General features: G+C 38.4%; 1 protein-coding gene across 4 annotated transcripts in view; it reads right to left on the bottom strand.

Annotated features, from left to right (window-relative positions):
• TAFA5 (TAFA chemokine like family member 5) overlaps nucleotides 1-11,638 on the bottom strand; it is a 426,799-nt gene extending 415,161 nt beyond the window's left edge. For 3 of the 4 annotated variants that reach the window (XR_005817393.1, XR_005817391.1, XM_040549107.1), the window contains exon 1: nucleotides 10,705-11,638. Coding sequence is in view for 2 of the 4 variants with exons in the window: in XM_040549107.1 (XP_040405041.1) it covers nucleotides 10,705-10,816 (112 nt within the window). In the remaining 2 variants the exon portion in view is untranslated. The remainder of the gene's footprint in view (nucleotides 1-10,704) is intronic. The other variant, XM_040549093.1, reaches the window with a different exon arrangement.
• Between the last annotated feature and the right edge of the window lie 1,395 nt (nucleotides 11,639-13,033).

Below are 13,033 nucleotides of genomic sequence, written 5' to 3'. Positions count from 1 at the left end.
TGGGAAATAGTTATGTTTTGCTACATTCAGATGCCATGCTACATCCTAAGTATAAATATGTGCATTTATAGAAATATACACGGTCCCCAAGGAGTCCCAAAGAACAATGAGGAGAATAAAGCAAAGCAAAATAACTTAAAATGAATTGAAAGCATACTTTAAACACACTACTCTTCAACACAGGTCTGAAGTTTTCATTCCATATGCTTTATATGACCAACGAGATTATTTGAGAATGAAAGTATATTATTCCCCAAGAGCTCAGTTCTATCATATCTTTTGCTTTAATGTACTTTTAACATAATTTAGAATGACAGAACAGAAAATAAAATCTAATTTTAGATTTATTATATTCTGTGTGTATTATTAACACTGCCAGTTTACTAAATTCTAATAAGGTATATACATGCAGAATGATCACAGAGTTTATAATTGAGCTCAGAGAACACAATGCATGTGGAAGAAAAACAACCAAGCCCAATTCTCAAATCTCTGCAGGGCTAGCAGTTGGGAGAAAAAGCCTCTACACATAAATCAAGTTAATTTGTTTGATAAGTCACTAGCAAGCCAACGTGATTCACACAGCTGTATTTGTCAGACCTAGTAATAGACAAAGCACTTCAGAAAGCAGCAAGACAAATAGTTGGGCCAATTCACCTGACCCTAGTTAAGAAAAATAAAGCAAAATTGAAAAACGTAGAAAAATTATTATTGGGACTCTATGCCAACACAGAGCACTAAATTCTAAAAGGAGTTCTCAGGAAGGAAATGGACATCAGTTATTACAAGCAGCAAAAGGAAGAGTGGTGAAATATACCTTATTAGAGTGCATTCTCAATAACATGGGAAATGTTTTCTTGATTTTTACAATATTGGTCTGTGATGGAGATGACATATAGAAGTTTCAGGGGCTCAACTCAAGGTAATTACTTCATTTTTGTTTGCATCTTATATTATAACTTCAAGAGGAAAAGATTACTTTCAGTCTGTGAAATTCAGGATTCTGAAGCACATCCCTTTCGTCTATATATGGATAAATTATCTGAGAAAACATTAAGCAACGATTCCTAGTGTAACATATGCTCAATATGGTATCAGTCTTATAAAGGCAATGTAATATTTGTGCCAAAGAATACACTGGCTTACCTATATTTCTGTCAAATGTCAAAATGCAAAAAGATGAGGATTAAGCTGTTTCATAGAAATAGCTTTTGAAATGCCACCAACTCAAGCATTATAAATTGTTTTCAAACTAATTCCTTGGAATTGTGTCTGAAACACCTCAAATCCATTCATTGTAATTACAAGTGGGAGTTCATGCAACTTGTTATCACCCTGAGTCTGCAGCAACACTTTACAGAACTCTACAAAAGCACGGGAAAAGGAGCCCATGTAACACCATTAACTACTGAAAAGTCTCTTCAATAAGGCATTCTCAATAAGATTATATTAAAAATAATGACATTTGTAGAGAGGATTAAGGTAGGGATATCTAGCTATATATGAAGCAAAACCAGTTTTGCCCTGCTGTTAGACAAAAAAAAAGTCCATGAACAAACTACTGTGAAGATATACACCATGGAAAAAGACAAAAAATAGCAAATAGCAAAAAATACATTCCTTGGTTGAGTGATCCCCTCAAAAGAATGAGGTATAGAAGACAACAAAACTCTCCAGACAAAATTATTTACACTGAAGAATGTAGAATTGGAGGAACCACTTTGGTAGAGCCTAATTGGTTGAGTCACCATCCCTGGAGGTATTTAAAAGATGTTTAGATGTAGAGCTTCATGAAATGGTTTAGTGGAGGACTTGTTAGTGTTAGGTCAGAGGTTGGACTGGGTGATCTTGGAGGTCTCTTCCAACCTAAATGATTCTGTGATTCCATACCAAAGATAATGACATAATGTAAACTTATTTCATAAATAGCTTTTGGTTCCCAGGTCAGGGGAGAGAAGGAAGGGCAGGAGGAGTTGAGGTGGTGGCACTTCAGTGCTGTGAACTCATACCTGTTCTTACATTCAAGACAAGCATTTCTAATCTTCTTCGTCCCTGCAACATACATACATATATATATACATATATATATATATATATATACACACACACGCATATACACACACACCGTTCATCTCCAAACATTTTCTTAACTAATTAACTCATTTAAACTGCCTGCTAGTGAATCATACTATAAAAGGTTGCAAGGTGCAAAAGCATTTAATATTATTTTCTATGGAACAGGCCTAAAAATGAGAAAAACAGAAGTAGAAGTTTATAAACTTTGGTACGCTGATCTAAATTTCACCTAGTTTCCAACTTTGGCAAGAAAGAGTGTTTTTAGAGTGCCTAGAATGTGAAAACACTGGCAATAAAACTGGAGAATTTACAGTAAGACAAAACACATTGCAAAAAAAAAAATGTTCAGGATACAAGCTGTTTGCAAAGGTGTCATCAGAAAATCCCAGTAATTTATGCCAACTACATCTTTGAATTTGTAAAAATCCTTTGCCGCAGTAGTTCAGAATCTTGACCTACAGTCTTCATGAATCTTTATCACAAAGCTTTTCTACACTTTTTCTTCAGAAATACTGAGACAGTTATTTAACTTTAAGTATTTAAACATTAAGTGTGGGCCCAGAAAATAACAAGCAATATTCTAGAGATTCTGTCATGAAGGACAGGATTCATCCGATAACATGTAAGGTAAGATTTGAGCAAGTTGTCTTACTTTTCATCAAAAACCTACTGCAGTTTGAGGTAAATTGTGCTATGAAAAGGTATCTAAAACAGGGCACATGACTTGCACTGTAAAAATGTCAGTTTCCATTGACTTTAAAAGGAGACCATGGGTAAAGGCAGTTGACTATACTACAGAAATCTTAGTTAAGGAAAGATCAGTCTTATTCAAAGGAGATCAAATGTGTGTTTGCCATGTCTTTTAACCCAACAGGATCTGAGTTCCAGAACGTATCTGTTAGGCTATCAGCTCTAGTTAGAAAAAACAAACAGGAGGACATCCATGGAAATTCTTTAAACGATATCTTAAAAGGATCATTAACCGCGTGTTAGGATCTATAAGGACATGCTAGGTCAAATGCCTTATAGGAGGTAATTTCAGGAGAACTACCACCTTTAAAAAACATTCAGTGAGAACAATTTCTAAAGCCTTTTAGTTTTATTTTAAATATTGATGTGCTTTTTACTGCGCATGCAGATACATAAATGCTTCTATACTCTCATCTCAAAGTGAATGTTCAATAAAGTGCTACTGATAGTGTGTACTGAAAGAGCTCTAGAACAGCTTGGTGTTATTTTTCACTAAAATAATTTTCAAGATGAACTAATATAGTAATCTGAGTTAAATTCAGCAAATAATTTTATATTTTTATAATTCAAACCTATATCCAAACCTACTTTGGAATATGCTCACTTAAAAAAAAAAAAAAAAGGAAAGTCTCCTTTGTATTACCTAAAGGAAAATAGGAAGTGTATATTCAAGGTTTAGTTTCCTATAAAGTCCGTTTTGATTCAACAAAAAGAGAAAACTGAACCCCTTCAGTAACACCAGAGAATGCTATCAGTAACACATGACCTCTCACAATGTCTGTTATGCTCACATGTAGGTTAGTTTAAAACGAGATAACAAGAAGTGCCAGAAGTCACTGGTCCCACAGCATTTCTATATTTCTGCCTACAACTGAACCATTTAAAGCAAAGTGCAGAAGCTTAGCTTAGACTCACTTCTATCACTTGGCTTAACTGTTCTGCCAAACTTTGCACTAGTGTAGTTAAGTGAAAAAACAAATATTTCACTAAGAGGGATTTAGAGTATTGAAAGTGATGCAGACATTTGGGGTTAACAGTATCTCACATTGTCAGAGCATCATCTCTTAGAACCCATTTGTCAATATTGGTGTCCTAAGATAATCAGAAAAAAAAAAAAGTTCTAGGAGCAAGGGTAAAAGCCACCATAAGTTACACTGATTAACAAGCACACAATACAAATTCCCTTTTATTTATTGATAAAATTTTGAAACCAAACTTTCTGGTTTTCCCCATACCTGGCAATTTCTAGTTTCTGTAAGAATTAAGGGCCTTTCTCTCCTTGATGATACAGCTTTGTTAGCAAACAGAAACAGTGAATTCTACCCGTGCTTGAGTAGAGCTGGTCATTGCAGTTCTACTCCGCAGTCAAAAAAAAAAAAAAAAAAATCAGGAATCAGCCCAACCAACATAACTTGCAGTTTGTGATGTTAACAGTCTCTTTGGCATACTGCTCTGGGCTTTTGTTCAGTCTTTGGTACACAAAATGCAAACAGACCACATCTGTTAACAGTGCTCAGGAATTAACCTCTACACACAACAAACAAGGACTAAAGACAGAGGCAGCCCCTGTTCTGGGCCCTCAAAACACTAAGCAGAACAATGGTGTCATATCTCAAATTGCTACCTTCGGTGACAGGCAAAGACAGAAGGAAGCTTTATTTTGCCAGGTATACAATCCTAACAATAGGATAGGATTCCACCCTATTACCCCATTTTCCTGTTGGAAGAGCAGGAGCTGCCAGTGGTAGAGGGCAAGATGATCAGTTCGTTGAAAGCACGTGTTAACTCGAGCTACAAGAGAGTGAAGCGAAGAATAAGTCATATCAACTTACAGCCTTTAAGGGAATGGTAACCACAAGAAAAATACCAGAAAAAAAGGTCTCTAGGAATTTATTGATATTTTCTCCAACAGCAGCACATCATTTGGCAAAATAAATAACATTTTGTTTGAGAGAAGTAACTTCTTTATTGGTGCACTCGGCCACAGGCACTTAAAGAAGTGCTGGGAGATGCAAAACATGGAATGACGTTGAGTAATAAGCTGTTATTCAGGAAAGAACCCCCCAAGATAGGCAAGATACTCTCCTGTTGTCTGAAAGCAATCAAGCGCTTGAAGAAAGGTGTCAAAAGAAACAGACTATCCAAAGTCTAAAATAAGACATAAGCCATGAAGTCTTTAGATCATCACTTGAATGCACAACCCTCCACAATTATACCTGCGGCTCCTGTACTGTAGTCAAAGTCCATTCATTGGCAAATACACACAAGATCTTTGAAATAAACCTCTACAACCAAAAATATTGGAAAATGCACTCTAAGTATGGTTCATATATTTCCAAATTGTCACTACACTATTTGTAGGGCTGACATAAAAGTATAGCTCTCTGAAGATATGGCTTCCCAAAGCTTGTACAATAAGCAGGCTTGCAGTGCAACTTCCCTTTAAACAGATCAAACTTTACAAATCCTCAGCCCAAGGGCAGAACAATACACCTGGGTCAAATATGAGCCTACACATGAGAACTTTCTTTTGAGTTTAGCAACAAGGAATGCAGACCAGGAAGATTATAGTTAATCACCACTATCAAGATTTTTCTATGCATTTTACACTCTCATCCATAGTTCAGCATCCAAGTGCATTTTTGAATTACTGACAACATTCAAGGCATAACTTCGATGAGCATGTATTTGGCATGTCAGATGCTAGACTAGTTGTTTCACATAAGAGCCTTATGTTTAGAGTATTCACTAAGAAAGCAAGAGACCTAAAATAAATTACATCTGAAAACCAAGAGATTTCATACCTCCTGCATCGTGAAAAGAAGAATGAGTGGGAGAATACCCCAGACTAATCTCAGTGAAGGATTCACTAGTTCTTCAGTAGTCACTAAAGAAAGAAGGAAAGATCAACAGGGCCCCAACTGAAAGAATCTCTCTCGTATTTGCACACCTGTCCAGAGCAAAGGGGCTCTACTCCATGCTCAAAGTACTGTTTTCATAGCACATCCTCTGAAAAATATAGTATATTGCATAAGGAGAGAGGAAAATAAATCTTGATCTCCTACAACCCCGATGAAGGACATGAAGAATCCTATGCCATACATTTAATTTAAAAATAACCCATTGTTTCTAGTTTCTCTGTTTCCCACTGTACCTACCTGTATACTTGCATGGAAGTAGTAGTTATCAGAATTCAAATACACTTGAGAAATTGTAAATATTGATTACTCAGCCTTAACGGGTTGAATTCAATATTAAAAGCAATAAAAATACATTTCTTTTGTTGATGCCAATAACTTTATGTAAAGATCATCTGGACAGATTACAGCACAACTGGTCAGACAACCTCAATGTCAGTTTGGTATTCACACTGACAAATAATGGTGTATTGTAGAGGTCATGAAGATTACAGCAAAGGTTTTAACTTAAAGCTTTCTTTTAATTTTAAGCTTTCTTTAAAAAAAAGCAGCGGATACTATATAAACAAAACTTTAATTTCTTGCTTTTCTTAATGTCGCAAAAGATTAATTTTCATTTCTATACACCAACTAGACTGAAATAAAGTTTGAATTATTACTGTTGCTCTGTATGTCACATTAATTCTGAGTGCAGAGTTTTGGAAAAATACAAGCACAGTAATTCTCGCAGAAAAACTAATAAAACTACAGATCTGTTGTACAGATTTATTAATCTTTTTCATTTGTAAAAAAAAAAAAAACAGAGAAAGTGATCTGAATGATATAGGATCAGTAATAGGAGCTGCAGCCCTTCATTCAGAGGTGACTTATTTGCAGTAGTCTTTGATTTCTAGACAGCGAGTAATTCCAGAACAGGGTGATGAAAAGGAATTTCTCAAGTGAGCAGTGTCCACTCAACATATAAAAACAGGATTTCAATTTAGGGTGAGATTAGTGTGTATATATATATATATATTTTTTTTTTTAATTAGAATTATCTTCATTTTCAACAGTACCAAAGTCTTTCAGATGCTTTTTTTTTTATTTGTGCTAAGGACTTGATTTATGAATAGTGTGAAGGAACTTGCACTTCTAATGCACAATTGTATTGGTACATGAAATATTCTGCATCTTGATAATAAAAGAAAAAAAACTAAAAGTTCATTACTTAGCATAAATACTGGGCCTCATATTGCTCTCTTCGAAGCATAACATTTAAAACATGAAGGTGAACTTTCCAAGTACCACTTGGTTTTGATGCTGCCTTTAAAAGTATGACTTTAATAGAACAGCAAAGGCTATAACACCACAGGGGTGTAATGTTCTATTCCTAATGCTTTCAAAACAGTACAAAATATGGAAAACCAAAAGCTCATAACAGTGACAACTTTAGTAAAGTTGAATCATTTGTTGTTTAAAAAGTCATTATGTACATATAAAAAGGACCTCTGTATTTTCAGCCAAGCTAACTGAATAAATGCACTAAAAATTGATTCTGAATCAACCACATCATTTGGATTTCTGATGTAGCATACAGCTGTGATATCACAGAAATTTTCCTTACTTTGACTGAACTTTCTAACATGGAAAAAAAATGTAAAACTCAGTTACAAAAGGAGAAAAAAAAGCAATTCAGTGTACCTTCACAACATTAAGACAGTAACTGAAAGAATTCATTTTAGGTACTTCTGTGCGGTCTACTACTGACCATTAAACAAGCATGTCTGGGATCCAAAATTACCACAGCTCCTAACTCTGAATTGCAACTGAAGGTGTTCCCCCTTCTACTAGGACAGCCTTTCTAGACTGCTTTTACATTTACTGATGCTTCTGGTAAGTAAACCAACTCCTTGGTAGTCACACGAGTGGACTTTGTATATAAACATCCTAATTTACTACTTTACATTTGCCTTCCCTTGTTGAGAACCTAGCAAACAGAACCACTTTTCTTTAGGAGGAGAGTATTACATTCTATTTATCACTATAGCAACTAACCTAACTGATTTGATGCAGGTTTCCCTTCCACCATAGGATGGAGCCACTATCCCTCAGTATAACCTAAACATTTAAGAAAGAAAAAGTGATTTGACAAAGAACATAATTGTGCTTCAAAAACTGAAGTATAAATTAAAGTCTAATGGACTGGACACATACAACCAGAACAGGCTTTATAACTATCTGTTTAGCTACCAATTGGAACTCAGGAGTATGGCGTTTACTAGATGCCCCCAGTAATTAGGGACAACTATTGAACAACAAATACATTCCCAGAAAAAAAGCTACACAAAGTAATTAGGGGAAGAAACATTTATATAACTGATTCAGGAATAAGCTTTGTCAGACTAGTATATTAAAAACTAAAATAAGCAAGGTAGCTCAAAAGTTTTATTTATAGTGCTATAAAAAAAGTTCTGATTTTTTTTTTTTTTGGAGCTACAGGGTTTGATGTAAATATAGTAAAATGATACAGTGAGAGATAATCAGATATGAGGTTTCTGCTATTACTTTAATAATAGATTTATTTCTTTTTTAATAGAAATGTGCTTTATATATGAAATATAAGTCAGTATACTTCCATACACCTGAGTATTAGGTGTATAGAAAAATACAGAACACCTTACCTGGTCAGGTGGTTTTCCTTTACTTTCTAAGAAATACTGAAAAGCTGTTCCTCTTAAAATGTAACTAGTTGTCATTTCCCACACCCCTACTATGCTTTTTCTAAAGAATAAGGCATCTAATGAAATAAAAATTGAATAAGCACTATGTGATTTTGAAAAGAATTCAAAAAATTTGCAGTACTACTTCACCTAGAAAGAGCTGCACTTTTTTTTTTTTGATTTTTTAGACATCCTCAGCCTTTCCACAGAGCAAAAGATGTTTTTGCAATTTTTCAAATACTACAGCTAGATGAAATGTTCATGGTGCTTCATTAACATTTGGAATTGCAACTGTCAAATCAGTGAAACATTATATAAATGGTGGAGTGTTTTGACACTGCATATTTTAAGCTGCATGGTGTTTTTTCAGCACTATATGGCATGAAGACTGTAATACATGTTTCAGGAACACCAACGATGCTGGCTGAGAGAAGTAATTAGGAACTGGCCATTCAGACACATCAGAAATTGTCTTCATATTAGCAGCTAACAACTACATTGTTCAGCATCAGTAAACAATGCCAAAAATAAAGAACAAGATGTAACAATTCAAATGAACAACTTCACTCCTTAAAACAGAACATGTCAGACCTCTCGTCACTGAACAGAGGTGATCATTAAGGAGTCAGAGTTTACAGTTAACCCTTTCTGAGGCTATGCTTATAGAAGATATATTCAGAGAAAAATTCTTATCATCTCATAAAAAGCCTAGGACTCTCCAGAGATTTCTAACACAAATTTAAGAAACTATTTTGCATTGCTATCATCCAGCTGAATTCCCTTTACACTTGCATCCTCTGATATGCTTTTACTGAAGCACTTATCTCTCAGTATGAATATAAATTCTTTTAAATCTACGCTTTGTTTCGTATAGCCTCCATATTAACACACTGAATATGGCACTATCTACAAAATTAAATTATTTAAAAGTGTGGCCTGTTTGATATGATTTTTAGTTAGAAGTGTAATGCAAAATGTGTTATATTGCAAAAAGTAATTACAAAATATGCTATTCCTTTTGGAATAAGCCTCTTTCACTGTTGTCAGTACAAGTCCCTGTAACATGCAAAGAAGTGAATTAGAGGTTTTCTTGGGCAATTACAATCTTGTAATTCAGAAAAAGAAAAAGAATAAAGAATTGGAGAATATGATACAGTTGGAGGCAATGGAGTAGAGGGTTAAGAAATGCAGCAGGCATGCTCCTGAAAACCAGAATTCATTTCCTAGTCATTACAACCGCCACCTATTACAGCCCAACAAGACAAGCCTAGTGCAAAGTCTTTTATGCTACAGCAAAGGAAAGGAATGCACACTATGGGAAAATTAGAGACCACATTCAACTCGGGTTGGGAAAATAGAGTAGATTCACTCTGGAAAAGTTGTGCAGGCCCCTCCTGATAAATTACATTTTTTATTATTGTAGCATAGAAACTGTTTTTTTCTTGTTCTTCCTGTTGAAAAATTCTCACCCTGGTACTATAGACAAGCTTGCATTTCACAGACGTACAGACACTAATAGCATTTATACTGCACAACTTCTTGAAAATTACACTTGCTGAGAAAAAAAAAAAAAAAAACTTTAAAAGTATTAATATTCCAGGTACTTGACTCTTACAGATTTATCTGTAAGTCAGTGTGATTGACAGACAATCTACCAACCCTGGAAAATAATATGCGAAACTCTACCAATAACCTGTGAAGCAGCTCTAAAACCGATAGCATAGGCTCACTAAACTGCTGAGGATACATGTAGGAAGTTCCAGGGCTTGCTCCAGTGCAATTTCACAGTCAGAGGATCATGATGATCCCAGTAATGTAAAGACATCTGTCACTTGACTAAGTATGTTCTTCCTAAAGGAATTAACATAAGCAAAATAGCTCCTGTTAATGGAACATGGCCTGGAGTAGGAGTATGTGTGTGTGAGGCAGTGCAGGGAAGAGCTGGTACTATCTGATAACAAACAGCGAGTGCTGGGTCACTGTTACTACAACTGAAAAGTTCATTCTTAAGATCCAGGAAGCATTCCTGTTTAGAGTGGAAATGCCACATCCACAACCTAAAGGCACCTCATGCTCCCAAGAAACAGCAGTGCTAAAGTGTCGGTCTCCCTGCTTTACCGTGGGGGGAGAAGGGCTGAGGCAGTAAGCACAGTACCTACGTCTGCCAGCCTCAGACCTCGGCCTCTGCCAGAAGCATCACCTCAGACAGGAAGGGCGTGGATTTATGTCCAGGAAAAGCACCAGGACAAATATGTACTTACTGCAGTAAGCGATTAGTAGACTGGCCAGGATCATGATAGCCCAGAAAGTTGAGGACATGCTCGGCAAGGCGTTGACATCTTTTCTACTGCTTCTCCTGGGAGCTGGAGCCATTGAAGCCACTTCCCCAGAGGGGGAGAAAGTCAGACAGTTTCACCAGCCAGCTCTCCCCTTGACCGATGGCCTTTCTCCACGCGTAATCCCAAAAGCAGGCATCTTCCACAGCCCCTCAGGAGCAACACGGTCCTGCTGCAGGAAGCATCTTCCAGCCAGAAAGCCAAGGCGCCTCTGAAGCACACAGGACTTCGGTGCAGCGGCCGCAGCCAGGCTTTCCTCCTGCCGCTGTGGCGATGTTCACAAGCGTGGCGGGCTTTATACAAACTCAGACAGCCGGCGTGATGCTGAGCTTTGAGGATGTCCCACAGAAGAGCTTTTTCTTTTTTTTTTTTCCTCCTCCTCCTTGTTAATTTCCAGTAGTTGTCCCACTAGCTTTTCTTCTCCCGGGAGAGGGGAACCTCCTCAGGAGGGCCCCGGGCCGAGGCGGGGCTGTGAGGGGCAGCCTTCCCCGCCCCACCGCCCGCCCCACCGCCGCTTTAGGGCGCCCACCGCCTCACGGCGAACAGCGCCATGGTCGCGGAGAGCCGAGGGCACCTGGGCGCCCGCCGCCGCCCTCCGGCGGGGCACGGCTCCGCCGGGCGGCTCCGCGGAGGGCCGAGGGCGATCCCCCGGAGGAGGAGGATGAAGGGGAGGACGGCGGCAGAGACGGGCGCTGCGTCCCCGCAGTGGCGAGCCCAGCCTGAGCTCCCCCCTTCGGCTGCTCCTGCGCTGGGGGCGCCCGGCCGGACACTTTACAAGGGTCGGCGGGTGAGTGTCCTCCTCTCCGCAGCCACCGTCTCTGCTTGCACGCTCTGCGGCTCGAACAGCCCCAGCCCTTCAAGTAAAACGAAGGAGGAGGCGGAGGAGGAGGAGGAGGAGGAGGGCGGTCACGCCCACAGGTGAAGAGCGCACGGAGCCGCCCTTCCCTCGGCTCCGCCGCCGGAGCCATCCCGGCCTGGCGTCTCCCCGCGGCCTTCCCCGAGGAGGGAAATGGGGGAGCCCTCAGGAGCCCTGAGACGGTGTCTGGAAGGGAAGGGGCCCGGGGTCTCTTCTCTCCCCCTCGCCTCCGCGGCTCGACGCCCCGCCGTGCCCCAGGGCAGCGGAGGGATGCATCGGTGTGAAACCCGGTCTAGGAGGCCCACCGGTGCTCAGTAACCTTCAGGGTAATAATAAAGGGTGTTCAGAGGGACCAGGTCGTTGAGCTTTTCCATTTGGAGTCTCCATGGTGATGTCCTCGAGTTAGTATTTGAAGTTCTGCACAAGAGAGTCACCTCAGGGTGCAGGTGGGGTTGGCAGAGTGGAAGAGGAGTTGGGCACAAAATATCTCAGCCACATCCTCTGGTGTTTTGCATGCATAATGAAAATAGTGTTAAAAAGTAGATCCATGTTCCTCTGATAGCCCCAGGTTTGTCTGATTGTTTACTGCTTAAATATATGGACCTCTAATTGTATGAGTGGTGCATTATTTACAAGACAGGACTATAGGGATTATTATTTATTTTAGTACGGCTGCACTTGACTGGACACTTAGAGCAAAGTTCACTTTTGCATCATGAGGACATCATCAATGTGATCTCTTTGATTTCAGGTCTGATTATCTACCAGAGTGGTCTGCATCCTTAACTGGTAGGGCAGTAAGCTCATGTGTTCAAGTGTGCTTCACAGAGATGAAGCTATAGCTATCACTTTGGTATATGTGCAACATGTGGCTTTCCTTCCCCTTATTTTCAGTGGAAATTTCTTTTCTATTACAGTTAAAAATCAGAATGTAGCATTAAGGTAACATGATAAGCTTTATTCTCCACCTCCGCACCATTTAAAAGAGCATTTTATTATTATTTTGTATTTAGAGACTAAATCTTTGTAACACCTTCAATCCCTACTTAGACACTAGATTTTCTTTGTAAGTCAATATAAATTCCATACCTCCTTTGGTATCCTCAAGTATTACTTCAATTTGATGTTGTAAAGTACTATTGCATAATGAGTTTTTTAAAAGAACTGGACTTTCAAATTTCCTGTTCTCAGAACAGATGTAAATAAGTATTAAGCAACAAAAATGTCTCAGCATGATGTGCTACTGTTCACAGCAATTCCAGGACTAACATATAAATTAAACCATTTTCTGTATATAAGAAAAAAATTTGATTTCCATTAGACCTGCATGTATTGAGCATACTGTTGAATGATATATTTTAACTATTGCAGAAAGGAGAAAAGCACAAGTAGCTTGAC

This window comes from Cygnus olor, chromosome 1, assembly GCF_009769625.2.
Source record: "Cygnus olor isolate bCygOlo1 chromosome 1, bCygOlo1.pri.v2, whole genome shotgun sequence".
In the NCBI taxonomy this organism is placed as follows: Eukaryota; Metazoa; Chordata; class Aves; order Anseriformes; family Anatidae; genus Cygnus; species Cygnus olor.
The sequence above is the reverse complement of the archived record's forward strand: the minus strand, read 5'-3'. Positions and strand labels throughout refer to the sequence as shown.